The sequence below is a fragment of the Bos javanicus genome, chromosome 5, assembly GCF_032452875.1.
Source record: "Bos javanicus breed banteng chromosome 5, ARS-OSU_banteng_1.0, whole genome shotgun sequence".
Lineage (NCBI taxonomy): Eukaryota > Metazoa > Chordata > Mammalia > Artiodactyla > Bovidae > Bos > Bos javanicus.
Genome location: NC_083872.1, coordinates 48,765,130 through 48,785,334, shown reverse-complemented (window position 1 = coordinate 48,785,334; position 20,205 = coordinate 48,765,130). Strand labels below are relative to the sequence as shown.

The following is a 20,205-nucleotide window of genomic DNA, read 5'->3' as shown; positions in this document are numbered from 1 at the left end:
AGATAACTGACCCAGACCTCCATTCTCACAGAGAAACGGCCAAAGATCACCATCAATATACCAAGAAAACCAAGAGCATGAAAGACAAAAGCCAAGATAGAGAGAACAATTACCCTAGAGAAAGCAGAGACATTTTAGAAAATAATAGAAAAGCTAAAATAAAACAACCCACTAATTTATATTATCAGGGATATTTGAAATACTTCATATATAAAAATAAGATGATGCTGTTAAAAAAAAAAACACACACACAAAATGTAAAAACAAACAAAATAACTGGAGGCCAGGAAAATGTGAAAAAATAATCTGCCAGAAGGTACCTATGATTTGATGTCATTTATATAAATCATTCGGAGAAAGCAATGGCACCCCACTCCAGTACTCTTGCCTGGAAAATCCCATGGGCGGAGGAGCCTGGTAGGCTGCAGTCCATGGGGTCGCTAAGAGTTGGACACAACTGAGCGACTTCACTTTCACTTTTCCCTTTCATGCATTGGAGAAGGAAATGGCAACCCACTCCAGTGTTCTTGCCTGGAGAATCCCAGGGACGGCGGAGCCTGGTGGGCTGCCGTCTATGGGGTCTCACAGAGTCGGACACGACTGAAGCGACTTAGCAGCATATAAATCATTAAACATTTAGAACGTTGTATATTGTTTATGGATATTACATTGCAGAAAATGAATCAGATCATGTGTTGGGGGGCTGCTCAGTGGCTCAGTAGTGTCTGACTCTTTGCAACCCCTGGACTGTACCTGCCAGGCCCCTCTGTCCATGGAATTTTCCAGGCATGTATTTTCCAGGTACCAAGATGTATAGGAGTAGGGAAGAAGGTTGGAGGCAGATCTGGCTGTAATTGTAACATTTCATTCTGTTAGAAAAAGAGAAAAGTTGAAGCAAATTTTTTTATTATTATTATCTATCAAATCTGGATAATATCTGTTAAATCGTGGATGCCTATTATATTCTGTAAACTTTTGCATGTGTTTTAAATATTTGTAATTAAAAATTCAAAAATTGAAATGCTGAATTACAGAAAAATTTTGTACAATTGTATAATGAAAATCACAGTCTAAAAGAAAGAAGAAAACGTGACATGCCTTTTAACATGTAAAACGTTAAATGCAATGTAAAAACAGGAAAATGTTTGATTTTAAGTATTCTGAGATTATGACAATTGGACCATCCAGAAGGAAAGATAATTCCACAACACTTCAGCTCTGCAGTAAGCAATACATGTATAGTCTTAACAATATACAGACTGCTTGCTTATTTTCAACTCTTAGGATTAATCTATAAAAACATGGAAGACTTAATTAAGATTAGGCACTGGAAAGGCAGGAAAGAGTAGGTGGAGGGAGGATCAGAGCACTAAGGAGAACCAAACAGTATTAAGTTATAGGCTAGTCGTGCATTCATTCAATCGTTACATAGCTTTTATTTAACATTCTTATGTTGAAGGCACTATTTTAAGTAATTGGCAATACGTGCTAAGTCTCTTTGGAGAAGGCAATGGTACCCCACTCCAGTACTCTTGCCTGGAAAATACCATGGATGGAGGAGCCTGGAAGGCTGCAGTCCATGGGGTCCCTGAGGGTCGGACACGACAGAGCGACTTCACTTTCACTTTTCACTTTCATGCATTGGAGAAGGAAATGGCAACCCACTCCAGTGTTCTTGCCTGGAGAATCCCAGGGACAGGGGAGCCTGGTAGGCTGCTATCTATGGGGTCGCACAGAGTCAGACACGACTGAAGTGACTTAGCAGCAGCAGCGGCAGCTAAGTCACTTCAGTCGTGTCCGACTCTTTGGGACCCTATGGACTGTAGCCCACCAGGCTTCTCTATCCATGGGATTGTCCAGGCAAGAATACTAGAAGCAGGCTGCTGTGCCCTTCTCCAGGGGATCTTCTCGACACAGGGATCAAACCCGTGTCTCCTGCACTGGCAGGCAGGTTCTTTACCACTAGCGCCAGCTGGGAAGCCCAATTAGCAATACTGCTGCTGCTGCTAAGTCGCTTCAGTCGTGTCCGACTCTGTGCGACCCCATAGACGGCGGCCCACCAGGCTCCCCCGTCCCTGGGATTCTCCAGGCAAGAACACTGGAGTGGGTTGCCATTTCCTTCTCCAATGCATGAAAGGGAAAAGTGAAAGTGAAGTCACTCAGTTGTGTCCAACTCTTAGCAACCCCATGGACTACAGCCTACCAGGCTCCTCCATCCATGGGATTTTCCAGGCAAGAGTACTGGAGTGGGGTGCCACTGCCTTCTCCAAATTAGCAATACAGAGGTGAACAAACTCCCTGCCTTTATTCAATTTACATTCTAGTTCAAGAAGCAGACGTTACCAAACAAGGTTTTAAAAGAATTATCAATAAAAGGAATGTAACTGTAAAAATTAGAAGGGGGAAGGAAGGGGAGATAGTGTAAATATGAATACTAAATCATAATTCACAAGAAAATCCATTTATAGTTCATAAACAGCACTGTTCAATGGTGAAATGTTTTCTATTTGTGGAAAATAATGGTGGAACTATTCTATATCTGTATCTGTGTTGTCCAGTGTCATCACCATTAACTACATGTAACTGTTGAGAACTTGAACTGTGGTTAGTGTGACAAAGAAACTGAAATTTAAATTTTATTTAATTTTAATTAATTGTAATTTGACTTGTGACATGTTCCTGGCTACTACTGTATTGGACAGCACAGATTTAAAATGAAGGGATCAGATAGCATATGCGTATTTTGTAGAAATAAATAGAAAGCCTGTTAAACATGATTGTCTACAAGGTGGGGAGAATTTAAAGGGAACATTTCACTGAGTCATCTTGCACTTTTGATCTTCTGCTACATGCATGCATTTGGTTGATTAAACTTTCGGGTCTTTGAGGGGGAATAGAGAATCATCCTTTTAAAAATGTTATTCAGGTTATACCTGAAGTATCAACTGAAGCGAATAACTGGGCAAGAATCAGAGCTCTAAGCTTCAAACAATTTTTGTTATTAGGAGGTCTCCATAGAGAGTTTTATTATTTGGCTTGAGATAGCTAGTAAGGTAAATATTGGTCAGTGAGGTTAATAGTTTCTGGTTTCAGAGAAACTAAAAGCTACAAGTTTTGAAATACGGTCCTACAATTATAGAGCTGTGAGAATTGCTATCCACAGAAAATTATATATCCAGATCTCCAACTTGTCTCACCAAAACCATGCTCAAATATATATCATCATTATTAAACTATCACTCAAGCCCAAGTGGCCTTATTTTTGCATTTGAAGATAACAAAATACTTGTCATTACATTTCAATTCAATGTATCCTTGGTCATGGATAGTTTCTGCTGTGTTCTACTGATGGGTCATGTAGCTAATTTACTGAGGTTTCTAATCTTATCTGGGGGTTGAGGGAGGGGGTAGGGGAAGAGGAAGCTGTATAGCTATCCTTGTTAAATTAAGAGTAAAGGAATGAGGGCCACTTTTTCTAGACATGGTACAGATGGAATTGGCTTCAGCTTGTTTATAATCTGTTGCTAGTTTTAACAACTTGTTTTGAAGATATTTGAGAGGAAGGAGGAAAAGGTTGGAAGAGAGAGCTAAGGAAGTTTTTCTCAGGGGGCAGTTGGAATGAAACATTTTAAATCTGTGAACAGTACACTACTTTTGGAGAGCTGTATCACTATAAAATTCCAGGTTCAAGTAGACTTAAAGCAGCTTTGTTAAGTTACATTACGAGTCAGCAGGAATCATTCTTCCTACTGCAATCTAAAATAAATCCACTCTAGTGTAGGTGGTAGCAAGCACCAATGACCTACTGTTAATAAACTAGATCACTTACTCTTACATTCGAGATGTAAATGAACATATCCTGGATTTGCATCACATTATACCAGCATATACCATAGACACCAAGTTATGTCTGCAGATTAATTTGGCCTGATGTTTGGATAAAATTGAAGCAGAACTGTCATATTCCAATTTGTCAGTATAAAGTGTAGTACTTGTAGTTACTTGCTATTAAGAAAGGAGAATTCTTAGAAAGGAGCATTATTTATTGAATATAAGTTGTTCTTGATATTAACAGGCTAATATCTAAAAGGTACAGTTTATGGTCTTGGAAATAAAATGATAATCAGCCCATATCCAAATGCTTTGAATAGAAACAAAAGGATGTACTGGGGATAGGGTGAGTCAACTCTGTTTATACAGGTTTTCACATGACTTTTCTTTTAAAAAGTATATGGAATGCATCCAAAACAAATACTGTTTTGTTAGATGAGAAGACCAAAAGGGAAATCCTAGAGAAAGGAGGATGGATGATCTGTCTTTAATGTCAAAACTGACAAAAACACATCCCCCCCTCTTTTGCTCAAGATAATTTTCTCAACAAGACCCAGATTGCTTCAGTCTTTGCCTATCACCCTTTGAAGCACTCTCCTTATTATTAGGAGTGGGGGCAGGGTTTCCTTTGAGGATTTTTACAGCAGTGAAGAGTTCCTCCTTTAAATACTTTCACATGATGAGGGAATTCTGCTTTCAAAGTGCTGTCATCACTGTGGCTTCTCTGCCATAAGACGATTTATTCTTGGGTGAAGGTCCTTCTTAGTTTGATTGTCAATAGGACTTACCTTTCTAATGGATTCTCTTTCTATAGAGCTTGCTTGTTCTGAGAGACGCAGCAAAAGGGCTCAACGTGCTCTTTTGTTCACCTTACTGATGAAGTTGACCGGTGATTCTCTTTTGAAATATGTTCCATCATATACAGTTACAGACTTCAACGTGCCTCTGTCAGTCTCCACCAATAAAGATGTGGGTGACATGTCCAATATTCCTGCTTGAAAGCTATATTTCTTCTACAGTGCAAAGGGACACTGTGAGTTTGAGGATGTCTAGTGTCTCTTCCAATGTTTAGATAGCACCATGGTAAATAACAAAGACTATTCAAGTGTCAACAGTGTTCCCAGAAACATTGAAGTCTTTTGAGAACCTGTGCTCCATGTCACTCCAGATCACCCTGCTCAACTCTTAAATAGTCTTTTGGAAAATTCTATAAATATTTAATTCATGAAAGCAAAATGTATAGCTGTATGGTTTCATAGCTCATTTGAAAGCAGTTCTCTCCCCTCCCCAAAATCTTTAGTAGGCAGTGATTCACAATTATTAGAGAAAAATTGGAATGAATAAACCCCAAATAAAGCATATCGTTTTCTCCATATTATTGCCTAAAGGTGAGTTTTTAAGTCTTCCTGGCTGTTTTAGATAAATGAATAAAAATCTTACCTATATCCCAAACTAGATGAGATCATTTACATCATTACTCTTGGACTTTCCCTTTAAACAGTTTGGTCTTTAGAAGGTGCGGGAATTGGTATTGTCTAGCACGGTACCCCGGAGAAGGCAATGGCACCCCACTCCAGCACTCTTGCCTGGAAAATCCCATGGACGGAGGAGCCTGGTGGGCCACAGTCCATGGGGTCGATAAGAGTTGGACAGGACTGAGCGACTTCACTTTCACTTTTCCCTTTCATGCATTGGAGAAGGAAATGGCAACCCACTCCAGTGTTCTTGCCTGGAGAATCCCAGGGATGGGGGAGCCTTGTGGGCTGCCGTCTATGGGGTCACACAGAGTCGGACACCACTGAAGTGACTTAGCAGCAGCAGCAGCAGGGTACCCATTCACTATTCCCTTCCACCTAGCAGCTCTTAAGTGCAACAGTGTATCTATCAACTAATCCAGACTGGTAGTAAACATAATTCTTAAAACTTACAACTTCCTTCCTGCTAGAGTGTTTAAATGATTGACCTCTCAGCCCTTCACTGAGGAAGAAAGTGGAGCTTAAGTAGAGCGCCTAGACTAAATCAGCTGTAGATTAAGACAGATTCTAGTTTTGGCTTTGCCACTTCCTGCCTGAGTAAGGTTGGCAAATAACTATTCCTTCTGCTCCCCAACCCTCTCCCTGCACAACCCAGTAAAGTAAGTAACCTAGATGATCGTTATGTGTTTTTACCACCTTAAATAAATAATAAGGATATTTCACCTGGATGGAGAGGCTTAATTATAGAAATTGAGCCAAATTGGATAGTCCAGTGAGAAATTAGAACTGATATTCCTTAATCTGCTTTTGTAAAGGAGTATGATTATGTTCTCTCCTCTTGTGGACTCTATGATGGTCTATTAATATTCATTCCGCTTTCTTCTATAAGCCAAATTGAAAATCAGTTTAATATACATCTCACCTGTACCTCTGTACTGTATATCATGGGAAGCTCTGAATATACTGAAGTTAATTACCTTCAAGATGCTCACCACCTAAGCAGGGAGAAAGCATGAAAACAAATCACAAATCTAGTGTGATGAGTAGAACAAGATAAGGATACACAAAACGCAGGGGTAAGCATGGGAAATACATATATATTTCCCTGGATCTATTTTAAATTCTAGAAATAGGAAAATGTGTGCAGTGGGGGAGGGTGGTAGCTTTATGGTAAATTCTTTAAAAAAACAAAACCTCCTGAATCTTTACCTGTTTACTGCTGAATCAAATATGTCTCCTCATAATATTATTTGCTATAAACTGGAATCAAACAAGTTAAGACATGGAAGGTTTTCAACAAAAACCAGAATGTTCTCTTTCTTTTCATAGATAAATTATTTTTCAATGTCTTAAAACTTTGGGATTCCCTGGTGGTTAAGATGGTTGAGTCTGCCTGCAATGCAGGAGACCCGAGTTCAATCCCTGGGTTGGGAAGATCCCCTGGAGAAGGAAATGGCAACCCACTCCAGTATTCTTGCCTGGAAAATCCCATGGATGGAGGAGCCTGGCAGGCTACAGTCCATAGAGTTGCAAAGAGTTGGGCACGACTTCACTTTCACTTTAAAACATTACCACTAAGTTTCTCTTTAGTATTGGTAGCCTGGCGTGCTGCAGACATGGGGTCGAAAAGAGTCGGTCATGACTGAGCGACTGAACTGAACTGATTGGTGCTTCTGTCGTTAAACAAAGAAGAGCACTGAAATGCGTCAAGTAATCATTAAAAACCAAATAGTGTAGCCCAGAATATGTTGAGAGTCCCTCTGGAATTTAGAAAATGGGGAGAAATGAGTTTTCTTAAGGATACTGATGTTTCTTAGCATAATTAGGTTTTATGGATTATTAGCTTATATCTACTAAGTTAAGGTTTTCTTTGTGATTTGTAGCAATCTTGAATTAAAATCAAGGAATTGGAAAGTGTTTAAACTCCAGGTGTTAAATCTAGCACTATGAAAGCTGTACTGTTGCATGAGGGGAGTGCGGGGTGGGGAGCTTGGGGGAATTTAGTATAAAAACCTTGTCTGAGCTAATTTGTTTTGTTTGAGACTGGAAATCATATTGTTGAAACTTGCATTCTGTTTTCTTTAAATAGGTGTATTAACACAAAGTACTCTGCTTTCAAAGGGCTTCCTCCTTTCTACAGGAAAAATTTCGCTTCTGGAAAAGAATTGCACAAGCAATTCAGCAACATTGCACCTCTTTCATCATTTTAGGAATACAGACTTCAGCTCAGTAACTCCAGACATATTTTCTGGAAACATGTAAAAACAAGCCCATAAGTACTGAACGTAAAACCTGGGTACACCCATAAACATGTGTACAATCTTAAGGTCTACTTACCACTGAGTTTTTTAAAGCTGTGTGCATATTTTAAAAATCACTAGAATAAATGAAAATTGGAACAAGATGCTGTTTGAGAGAAGGTGCTACCTGGAGATTCCTGAGGAATACTGCTCTGTAACTGTCCTATGAAGTGAGCACGCCTCTTGCCCATCAATAGATAGCACCTGTGCTTTCCAGACTACTTCCTGTTGTTCAGTCGCTAAGTCATGCCTGACTCTTTTTGAACCCATGGACTGCAGGATGCCAGGCTTCCCTGTCCTTCACTATCCTGGAATCTTCTGAAACTCATGTCCGTTGAGTTGGTGATGCCATCCAACCATCTCATCCTCTGTCGCCCCCTTCTCCTACTGCCCTCAGTATTTCCCAGGATTAGGGTCTTTTCCAATGAGTTAGCTCTTCGAATCAGGTAGCCAAAGGATTGGCTTCAAAGCTTCAGCTTCAACATCAGTCCTTCCAGTGATTATTCAGGGTTGATTTCCTTTTGGATTGACTGGTTTCATCTTGCTGTCCAAGGGACTCTCAAGAGTCTTCTCCTGAGAAATTATATTAAGATGGAAACAACAGAATTTAAAAAACATATATTTTAACTATCCAAGTGTTAGTTGCTCAGTTGTGTCCAACTCTTTGTGACCCCATGGATTGTAGCCCACCAGACTCCTGTTCATGAAATTCTCCAGGCAAGAATACTGGAGTGGTTAAGTCATTCACTTCTCCAGGGGATCTTCCTGACCTAGGGATCAAATCTAGGTCTCCTGTATTGCAGGCAGATTCTTTACCATCTGAGTCACCACGGAAGCCCTTAACTATCCAAACTAAGTACTAAAAAAGTACGGTTCCTAAAGAAATATGGAATAGTTAAAGTTAACAGCCAGACCAGTTGGATTGTGTTTTGGAAAAAAAATTTAAAAAATCACACTGTAAAACTCATAGTGCTTCCGAGCTATGCCCAGTGACTCTGAAGAAAAGAACAAGAAGTGGAAGTGGTGAAAGAGAGCTTTGTAAGTTTGGGGATGTGCTCAAAACTACTGGGTGTTCTAAGAGAGTCTCACGAAACATAAATCTCAATGCAACTGTAATCTGGATGTGAGGAAAAGGTTATTCTTAAAAAATAGTTGCATTTTTGCAAAATACTTTAACCTTCAGTCTTCGGCCTTTCTTTTCTCAGGTTGAAAAAATTAAGCATGATTCATATACTAAAGATTTCCTTTCTGTGCTTAGTATTCCTTTTAGAATGGCATTCTAACCCATGGTTGTATCTCTCTCTGTTTCGGTTCTTGTGTGTGCTCTGCCCCAGGTTGGCCTTCATTCCACGACGTGATCAATTCTGATGCGATCACATTCACAGACGACTTTTCCTATGGGATGCACAGGGTGGAGACCAGCTGCTCTCAGGTCAGTGTACCCCACCTAAAAACCCCAAATGTTGCTCATTCTGCTTTGCAAACACTGCCAAGACTCCTGGTTGTGCTAAATGTAGTAACTAAGGCCAATTGACCCATCACAAAAGCGACAGACAAGCACAATGAGGTCTCTATCAAGTCCTAATGATATCTCAGTCTTGAGGAGTTTAGCAACTATTAAATGTCAGTCATTGGCTTCAACGCTAGTAAACAAAATTATTGGTAGGAAAAATTCTTCTCATTGACTCAATACAGTGGGGAATTGAATGAAGATTTCATTACGTGACTTCTCGTGACCTGACATTTTCTCTCTATGTGTGCTCATTGTTCAGTCATCATACCTCTAATGGTAACGATCCGAACATGGTCAACAAAGACCCCAAAAACGTCTCTCCTTGGATGGATGTGAGGAGGGAAGTTGGAGAACAGCAGTAGGAAGAGGAAGTTTAGTGGCAGGCTGTGTGAGGGCAGAGAGAGAACGTGCGAGAAAATAATTCCTTCTATAAGTCTCCTATCCTCATTTCTAAGGATGTTCCTTTCACTCTCCTCTGACTGAATCAGTGCCGGATCTAAGGGGGAAATGAACATGTGTTGAGGAGGAGGGAAAAATATAGTTAATCTGTCATCAAGAAACTTGAACTTAAACCCAAAGACATGGCCAGAACCTTCTTGTACATAGAACTAGAGCAACTGCACATTCTAGTCCAGAGTAGGTCATCCTGCTCTACTTTGCTTTACATAAGTGAAATGGAAAGTCTGAGTGCTGTGGTACCGAAGCGCACTGATGCTAGAGTGCGTTGCTGGGGGCTGTCTCTTGTACAAATTAGAGGTGGAGGGGCACCGTCAGGCAGCTGTGAGGGCAGAGGGATTGCCACGTGAGCCTCCCTCAGCATTCTTCCACCTGCCCTTTAACCCTGTTCTTCAGCCACAGGAGTTTTAGGGAGGAGGTGGCATATTTACTACCAAGTAGGGAGGAAGATTGGTTTGAACCTAACCATCTGATGAATTTCTATTTTATTTTTTAAGTAAAGCTGGCAAGTGAACTGTATTCTAAGTATGAGGACCACTCTCTCCCTTGAAAAAGTAGGCTTTATATCTTATCTAAGTCACATTTTCAATTCACCCTCATTTCTCAGATCTGAGTGTAAGTGAGAAAGTGGTACTTTTTGATTCTGGGTCTCACCCTCAGAGATTTCTAATTTAATTGGTCTGGGTGAGGTCTGAACATCAACCTTCTTAAAAGCTCCCCAGGTAAATGCTCACAGTAACCTTCTGAGTAGATAATGTTTCTGTCTCTCTTACAGTGGAGGAAACTGAGGTACAAGAAGTGCAGTTACACTTGTATAAATATTCATAGATTGAACTGAGATTTGAGTGTGGGCATTTAGCTCCAGAGCTTTTTATGGCGCTCAAATGGATAGATAAGTAGATAGATACAAGCACCATAAAAAGTCATGTTGAAATAAGAAAAAAACAAATCCGATGATCCCCCAGCAGTTAGTTCAATTCAGTTCTGGATTCAATTGAATGTTTATTTTCATAACTTCCACAAAAGCAAATTGCAAATATCTACCCAGGAATCTAAAACATTTGACAAAAAAGTGAGATGGGATGGCACATAGTCATTTATAACTTAGGTACATAGTATTTAGTAAACCTCCCTTAAGGCTAATGGTTGTGGGTGGTTTTTTTTTTTCCCTTTAGATTTTTAAGCTGCCTTAAAGGCTGTTGTATGACTGCTCCTTTTCTTTTCACTCAGAACCTATTTTCAAACATTGAGTTCTATGAAAATTATATGAAAAGGGACAGAAAAAGTGGGGCATAAGATAGTAACTTTCCTTCAGGGCCTACTCTCTGAAGTCTTTGTGACTAATTCTTAAAATTCACAGTTGGAATACACTTCCTCATTTCTCTGTGCCAGCCACTGAGGTGACATCAGTAGGAGTCAAGATAAGACCCTTAGGAAGGTGTCTTGCAGGGACCAAAGAGGAATGAAACCACAAACTGTGCCCAAATTAGGCAACACTCATAACAGACACCACACTAACCCAGGCATAGCTCTCAGCCCTTGGTTAAAGGCCTAGTGACTGTTACTGTTCTTTGGGTGCAGTTGGGTAAAGCACTGATACTCCTTTTCAGCCTCTTTTTCCACCACCTTTATTTCTCACGTAAGAAAGTGCATCTTGCTGACGATGCGTGATGTGTGTGTGGTCAGTCGTGTCCAACTCTTTATGACCCCATAGATGGTAGCCAGGCTCCTCTGTCCATGGGATTGTCCCAGGCAAGAATACTAGAGTGGGTTACTATTTCCTCCTCCTGGGGATCTTCCAGACCCAGGGATCAACTCATGTTTCTTTTGCTTCCTGCACTGGCAAGGGGATTCTTTACCACTGAGCCACCTGGAAAGCCCAGAAAGTGCTTGACCCTTTCTTAAATAAAAGTCTTAAATTTACAGAAAAGAGCAAGGGATATTTGTTCCATTTCTTTCTTAAATGTGGGGAGAAAGGGAGGGAAATTTGTTCCATTAATGCATGTGCAAAAGTGCATGCTTTGGGAAGTAAGTGCCACATAGAAAATAATCAGGTTCCAGCCCCAAAGAATATGTTTGCTGGAATCTTCCCCATGTGGACAGAGTGGGCCTGTCTGCCCCACTTTGGGCTAATAGCTCACTAAGCCAAAAGTGTGTATCTTTCCTTTCAGTTTCTTTGTCTTTTAATTTGTGCTTGACACATAAATTTATTTTTCTTTTGTTTTACATTTTTCTTTAGTTTTCTCTTTTCTCTTTTCTCATTCATCCTTTTTATCTTGACATGGTGGGGAGGTGGGGGGGGACTGATTTAATGGTTTCCATACTAGAGAATGGAGAAGGCAATGGCAACCCACTCCAGTGCTCTTGCCTGGAAACTCCCATGGACGGAGGTGCCTGGTAGGCTGCAGTCCATGGGATCGCTAAGGGTCGGACACGACTGAGCGACTTCACTTTCACTTTTCACTTTCATGCATTGGAGAAGGAAATGGCAACCTACTCCAGTGTTCTTGCCTGGAGAATCCCAGGGACGGCGGAGCCTGGTAGGCTGCCATCTATGGGGTCGCACAAAGTCGGACACGACTGAAGCGACTTAGCAGCAGCAGCATACTAGAGAAACTGCTTGTATCTTACTTCCTGGTTTCTCATCCTTAATACTGTTTTTCACTATCGGTTTATCTTCTTTTATCTTTTATTCTTTCAGTTTATGTAGTCTTCTACTTGCAACTTATCCCATTTTTTTTTTTTTAACTTTTGGATGTTGACATGGTAACTTATCTAATTTGCTTCTCCTCTTAATAAAACTCTTGTGTTTTGAGTTTACATGGCTTGTCATTTCTCTGGACTGAATTGCATCAAAGGAGTTTGTGTTATGACAAATCTGTTAGTTGTTTTCAGTAGCTTAGAGACATTTTCAGTTGGACATGTTATGTGGAATGCTTCTTTCTTTATGGTAAAGATGGAGCATCTAAACAAGAAGACCCTTTTACTGCCAACTTAACACCAATAAACTGAGCTTCTGTGGATAAAACCAGTAGATTCAACTTGCCTGCAAGGCAATATGGTGATGTTTTTGGTCTATGGGTCTCTAATTCTTGCTTTAGTACTTAGAATTCTTCTTCCTCTTCTCCTTTTTCTCCCCTCCCCCATCCTCCTTACTCTTCCTCCCCTCTCCCTTCTTCATTGTTATATGAATCACACCATGCAGTTAAGCCTCATATTTGGGTGCATGCATGCATGTTAAGTTGCTTCAGTAGTGTCTGACTCTTGGCGACCCTATAGACTGTAGCCCGCCAGGTCCCTCTGTCCTTGGGATTCTCCAACCAAGAAAACTAGAGTGGGTTGCTGTGCCCTTCTCCAGGGGAGTCTTCCTGACCCAGGGATTGAACCTGGGTCTTCTGAATTACAGGTAGATTCTTTACCGTCTGAGCCAGCAGCTGCTGGTGCTGCTGCTAAGTCGTTTCAGTCGTGTCCGACTCTGTGCCACCCCATAGACGGCAGCCCACCAGGCTCCCCTAAAGCCCCCTATTTGGGTAGAAATGACAAACACATTGGGAGCCATGCCTCCCGCCTCTTTATACTACATTGTGGCTTTTCCATGTGTCCAGTGACATCTTAGGTTGTGATATTTTAGTAAAATTTTTATTGAGAAAATTAAGATTTATTCAGTACAGTAACCACTTTCCAGAGAAATAATACAGTCAGGTCCTTCTAAAAGAATCTCTGTGCTTCTCAGTGATTTTTTAGAAGGACCTGATCTTTAAGTTAACAACACAGAAAATAAGCAAGGGTAGTAGAGCTTCTTTATTTCCTTCATCAGGATTCCTGCTTCTGAAGGAAACTGGTTATCCTTTATATTCTGATGTTCATTGCAACTATACCTGTTCTGTTTCACCGTTCTATCTTCTAAGTTAAGGAATTATACTCTACTTATCTCTTCCAAAGTGGAACTTTATCTTATATCTGCCCACTTTGGGGTGGGCATAGGTAGGTATCTCCCCCCTGGCTGTAACAATTTCCTAACAATTCTCAGTTATAAAGAATTTTCCTCAATTTTATATAACTTACATTTTTAGCTAGTGATAAAAATATGTTGCTTCTAATCCAGTTTCACTGATGACTATCAATAATTGCTTGACAGCTTCTCCCTAAACCTCCAACCCCAGCCTGTTTAGCAACATTGTCAGGAATTTAAATTCAGTGGAAAGAGGTAAGATTTGCATGATATAAACTGTAGTTCAGCAAGATAAGTCCCTCCTGGAAATACTTGGGGAATTCTTCCTTCTTTAGATCGAATTTCTACATCTGCAGCAAATGGGAGACCAATAAATCACTGAACATTTTGTAATAATCTTTGAGGAAACCACCAGAACCCTGAGTTTACCCAAGCTGGACTCTGTTTATGACTGTAGCTATTACTGTTTGAATCTATAGTAGAGTCCCTTAGTTTGTTTTAGATCATTATTAATTTGTTCTAAGTCAGCCAAATCAACAGAAAGGTAAATATCCACCAACACAAAGTATTTTTCAAGAGTTGAGCAGTTTTGGGTAAAACTCCAAACCTTATTAATCTTTTGCAGATGACAACTCATATATTGCTGATGATTAAAGATACCCATGTGTTACAATAGGGTTTCAGACTCACAGCCCCCTCTCTTTTTCTTGATCTTTCAGTAAAATCATAATGCTAAACTGGTGACTTCACAATCCTTTCCTTGGCAAAAGATTAATATCACAAGCACAGAAGAAAAGAGCCCTACTTACGCACAAGTGTCTTCAATAACGGTGGGAGAAAACAGGATACTACTGGCAAAGTCAATTGCTTTTCTTCTTAAAACTCTTTTCTCCTTCCCATCCTGCCCCATGCACCCAAGTGTAAAAGCCCGGCTTTGAAACCACTTCATCTTGTAGATCAAACACTTAAGAGAAAATGACAACAATAAAGCCTAAAACATCCTAGGAATAGCTGGGAGAAAACCCTCTAAGACAGTTGGAAATACATCAGTGCAGAAATATGTAACTGGGTTCAATGTACTATTTGTGTTTCTTATGCACACAATTGAGAATTGCAGTCAGATTTTAAGGAATTATGTTAAATTTGATGCCCAATCACTTTTTTTGGATGTGGGGGGTGGGGTGGGCGTCCTTTCCTTTTGTTCTCTGCAGGTTCTTTAGTTGCCAGTTTTTCTGAGTGAGAGGCTTAGGTGATAAAGGATTCCTGTGGGAATTTAAAATTTTTCTTTTGAACAATGCTTATCTCATGCTTCCTCAGAATGAGAGCTAGAATATTCTGTCATAGTTTGTATTTTACCTATAAATGAAAGAAATACATAACTACCTTAAAACAACTTTCAAAATGCACGCTGAAGATTCTACCCTGAAATAAATCATTAACAGCAGGTTTCAGAGATTTCTTCATCGGGCAACCAGTTTGTTTCAGTTACAACCAGGTGTGCTGAGAGAGCCCAACACATTGCCAGTTGGCTGGGGCAGGGGAGGCAGAGCTCGCAGGCAGCTAAAGAAACAGTGCGTCACTGACAACTTTCATTCATCATCCCAGCCTTCCGCCAGGGGTAGAAGGTGGAAAGAATGGGCTCCATGTGCGTTCCCCTCAGGGAGGAGCCTTCAGGGTTTGTGCACTTTTAAAAGAAATTGAGTACTAGTCTTTTGGACTGCAAGGAGATCAAACCAATCAATCCTAAAGGAAATCAGTCCTGAATATTCATTGGAAGGACTGATGCTGAAGCTCCAATACTTTGGCCACCTGATGAGAAGATCCAACTCATTGGAAAAAACCCTGATGCTGGGAAAGATTGAAGGCAGAATGAAAAGGGGATGACAGAGGATGAAGATGTTTGGATGGCATCACTGACTCAATGGACATGAGTTTGAATAAGCTCCGGGAGTAGGTGATGGACAGGGAGGCCTGGCATGCTGCAGTCCATGGGGTCACAAAGAGTCAGACACGACTGAGCAACTGAATTGAGCTGAACATTTATGGGAGACTGGGTGTTCCTGGGAGGAAGCAGAAATGGTACCGTGTGGTTAGGCTTCTTCCAGACAAGTGGTCTTACAACTTTACAGGCAGCCAGATGGGCACGTGTGTGGTCAGTGGTAGTTCAGTTTCTAAGTCATGTCCAACTCTTATGACCCCATGGACTGTAGCCCGCCAAGCTCCTCTGTCTGTGGGATTTTCCCAGGCAAGAACACTGGAGTGGGTTGCCATTTCCTTCTCCAAGGGATCTTCCCTACCCAGGGATCTAACCCAGGTTTCCTGCATTGCAGGCAGAGTCTTTACAAACTCAGCCACCAGGAAGGCTCATGTATGTGGTCGCACAGATATAAATGAACACCTTGCTCTTCCCTCCAGCTGGCTCAAACCGTAAAAAATCTGCCTGGAGTACAGGAGACCTGGGTTCAACCCCTGGGCTGGAAAGATCCTCTGGAGAAGGAAATGGTGACCCACTCCAGTATTCTTGCCTAGAGAATCCCATGGCTAGAGGAGCCTGGTGGGCTACAGTCCATGGGTTCCCAATAGTTGGACATGACTGAGCGACTAACACCACACTGTACTGCTCCTCCCTCACTTATGTGAGCCTGGAGTGAATCTTCCAGAACATCTTGTGCAAGCATGATGAAGCAATCACTCTTGTTTTTAGGGGACCCACATCTTTTCTGAGGATTTCCCTACCCCATCCCATCGCCAACCCATACAGTTGTTTGCGAATGATTTTTGTTGCCTTTTCCCAATTATAATTTCTCCTCCTCATCTCCCTCCCGTTTTCTCTTGCCTGGATTAGGGACATCTAGAATCTGTATTTTTCTTACTGTTTAACCAAAAGACTAGTGTCAGATTTAGCAACTGAAACTGCAGGCTGATAACGAACTCAAATCCAATAGATTAAATTACTCTAATTTGGGGAATGAATGACCTGGGCACTAAATACTACAAAATGGCTTTAAGTATACCGTTGCTATGCTTTATTTTTGAAGTAAGATAAATAGAACCATTCGCTAAATATGCTTGAGATGATTAATAAAGGTGCTATCATTTATTTTTGCCCAGATAACTGTATTCTCTCATTAAAAAAAAAAAAAATCTGTCTGAGGCTTTTATGTGAAAACTCCACCTCTCAGATGCCAAGTGATCAAAGTGCTGGAGCTGCACGTGAGATCACTAATTGTGCACACATACTGGTCGCCGAGAGCACCGGTTCCTGTTGGCCTGCACACTGACTGTTCTGGCAGGCAGAAATAGGTGCTTTCCTGTGTCCATTGGGTAAGCATATGTATTTTCACTGGTGCATCTTAGCTGCTGATGCCTGAAAATTTGGCCTCAATTGTTTATAGAAAGGAAAAGCAATCTGAGCTGTCAGCCTTGATATTACCTAAACCTGCATAAAATGTGGAAAAATAATGCAAGATTTGTTTTTTAGGCCTGTTTCATATTTTCCAGGCAATAGATCAAATCAGTTCAGGGTTCATTTTTAGTTCTTTAATAAGCTGACACAGTATGTTGGCAGTAAAATAAGAATGCACTTTTAACATGGAAGTGCCATAGAGTCGAAGTTGCTATTTGTACTATTTATTAATAATAGCGAGCCCTCGAGAATGGAGCTTAGTGCTTTCAGTGGGGAAACTGAGATTCTAGTCCTTTCCGTTGTAATAAGCACCGTCCTTCACTTCTCTCTCATCGTCTCCATTTGGTTTGGAGGGACAGAAAACCCCATTCCCTTGTCAAGCCCTTCTTTCTTTCCCTGCAGTTTATAAGTGTTTTATACACCAAATGAGCACAGTGAAAAGAATTAATAAATCGTCTCTATGCCTCTTCTCGCATATTCTTCCCTAAATCTTGACTCCTCCATCTGCTGGAAATGTTCTCCCCTAGATCTGCTTCTTCACTTCCTCCAGGTTCTTATCCCAGAGTTGCCCTGGGAGAACTGCCGTTGACCACCTCACCTGGAGCGCCAGCTCCCAGTCTGACAGTCTGAATTACTTTCTCTCTGTCTTAGTTTCTGTGGGTTGGTTGGTTTGCTGTTTGTTTGCTCCTTAGTGTTTATTTCCACCTACTATGCTTACAGCTCCTTATTACCTTTGTGTTTTCTGTCTCTACCAGTGGAATGTAAGTTCCATGAGGCCACTGCCTGTACCTCTGGAGTCTGGGACAGTACCTGACATAAAGTGGGTGCTCCATAAATATTTGTGGAATGAATAAATGGGGATCACTTGCCCCAGGCTTTGATTTCTTTGTTACATGACAAACGATATGTTTTTGTAGCCTCTTTAAATGTGGCGTGCTAACGTCCTGGTGGGCTGCCGTCTATGGGGTCACACAGAGTCGGACACGACTGAAGCAGCTTAGCAGCAGCAACACCAATATCTCCATACCCTTTACCCTGTCCCTGCTGAGAAGGATGGGAGGTAGTTAGTGTGGCCTGTGCACTTGTCTCCTGGAGCTGCACTCAGCAGCAGACTGGTGAGCCAGCCTATTTGGAGACACTTTCTCTGGGCTGGATTTCTCCTAAGCGCCATCATAACCAACCATCCCTCCTTTTGCCTCTGTCTGGACTCTCCGCCTCTTCTCCTTCCCCTCTGGGGATAGTCAGTAGCATGGATTGAGCTCGACAGCTTGTTTCTTCTCCACATGATCCAGTTCGTGCAGGAAAGCAACCCGCCTGGTACCCACCTATCCGAGGCCAGAAAAAAGGATTGCGAGGACTAGTGACATTTCCATTCGCCACTCTGCAGTCCTGGCGACCATAACATAAATCTGTTGCGCCCTGCCATTGCTTTACTGGGTTCCAAGAACATCCAATGCTTTTCTGATGTTAAGTTTTACTGCCCATGAAAGCAAACAACACCTCCGTCATGGCCAGTTACACAGTATCTTTTACAGTGGACTTCTGCATACCTGAAACCCACCCATCCAAAGCCAAAAGCAGTGCCGGGGGCGGGGGGCAGGTGGAGTGGGTGGGTGGGAGGGGGTGGAGATTTTATTCTGCCATGTTTCTTACAAGGGAAGATCAAGGGTCAACTCAATTCATAAAATTACTGCAGTCATTTTTCAGCTGGCTGAGCGGCTTCACAGATCAAAAAATACAGTGGCTCCTAAATGATTTCTGATATGCACAATTCTAGTGTTTTTTATTCTCAGCATGTGGTGCAAAGCCTGCCAGAAACCATCTTTGTAGCTATTGACAGGCAGATTAGAAATCATCCACGATGGTTTCCATCATTTCTCTACAGGCCGGTCATCCATTTAAACCGCTGACTGCGAGTTCCCTCAAAGCCTGCGTTGTACACACTGCTGACCTACAGTTTGCTCTTCTGTTGCAGTGCGGTGCTCACCTTGGGCACATTTTCGACGACGGACCTCGTCCAACCGGCAAAAGATACTGCATAAACTCGGCATCCTTGTCTTTCAGCCCTGCAGAGAGCAGTGGCGCCCAGGGGGACAGCGCGGGGGGCAGCCCGGCCCCCGGTGACAAGACGGAGCTGTAGAGACGCAGCCGGAGGCGGCGACAGAAGAAACAAGTGTACTTAATGCACAGCTTATTAAAGCGAATCCCATAGCGTTTCTCTCAGATCTATTTTTTCAAAACTAGAAGGGCAGTTTTATGCTATTGGTATTTTTCTTCTTGCTTAAACAGAGGCCCTGGCCATCCATGCATTTTGCTGTTGACTAGATGGGGAACTGCAGATCTTGAGTGAACTCAGAGATAGCTTCGTGAACCTTCTTTACAAGCCACTTGGGTAGCATTTGGCATTATTTTCTTCGCCCACATAGCTTCCTTTGCTTTCTTTTATTTCCGCCTCCCCCTTGCTTAAGAGGCAGAAGGTACTCAGTCTTCAGACAAGAAAATCAAGGTCTGCTCTGCAAAGCTGAGACCAGGGCTGAGGGGTGATGGGGATGTTGAGACCTGCGAGACACATGGCCTGGAGGCATTTGTGCAGATCCACCTAAGATAAGGATGGAGTGATGTCTTAGGAGACTTTTCAGCTTTGTGGAAAGTTTGAGCTAAGGTCGTTTATTCTCACTAAAAGGGTGTGAAGGTCTAAAGTCTTTCCTTATGTTAAATTGTTGCCAGATCTGAGGGGGCGCCCTGAGTGTTGTGGCAGAGAAGTAAACATTACCTCATGGTTAGGCCTTTATTTTTATTTTTTCCTTGAAAACATCAGAATGTAAGATAACTGTAAAATGTTGAGCCCCATTTTGTCCAAAGTTCACAAAAGAAGAATGCCTGCCATTGCCTTTTGTAAGTCTGTTCCTCCACACCTAATACCAGCTGCAGCTGGAAGGGCATTTTGGTGAATTCCCCATGTAAAATAAAATATTGGGAACAACACACTTCATTAAGGCAACAGAATAAGAGCGAAAGCAGAGAAGGCTGAGGAGGAAGCCTGGGGGCTAGATGTCCAGAGCCCTGCAGAAGAGCTGACCACAGGTCACCAGCAGAGCCTGGCAGGGGCGGGGGTGGGGACCTTGTGCACAGGGCCAGGTGACCTCCTAGAGGATGTTGGGGCTTAAAACAGAAACAGCCGGGAGCTCACGTCCCACCCTTGACACTAATCTGCTGTGTGACAAGGGACAAGCTATTTGTTCAGCCTCTCCATGTCTATTCTTTATGTATAA

The 20,205-nt window shown here is 41.8% G+C and overlaps 1 protein-coding gene across 5 annotated transcripts in view; it reads left to right on the top strand.

Annotated features, from left to right (window-relative positions):
- MSRB3 (methionine sulfoxide reductase B3) overlaps window positions 1-19,149 on the top strand; it is a 179,318-nt gene extending 160,169 nt beyond the window's left edge. For 4 of the 5 annotated variants that reach the window (XM_061416580.1, XM_061416582.1, XM_061416584.1 and 1 more), the window contains 2 exons: window positions 8,941-9,038; window positions 18,909-19,149. In XM_061416580.1, coding sequence (XP_061272564.1) covers window positions 8,941-9,038; window positions 18,909-19,073 — 263 coding nt within the window. In that variant the 3' untranslated portion in view covers window positions 19,074-19,149. The remainder of the gene's footprint in view (window positions 1-8,940; window positions 9,039-18,908) is intronic. The other variant, XR_009736440.1, reaches the window with a different exon arrangement.
- Window positions 19,150-20,205: the final 1,056 nt, after the last annotated feature.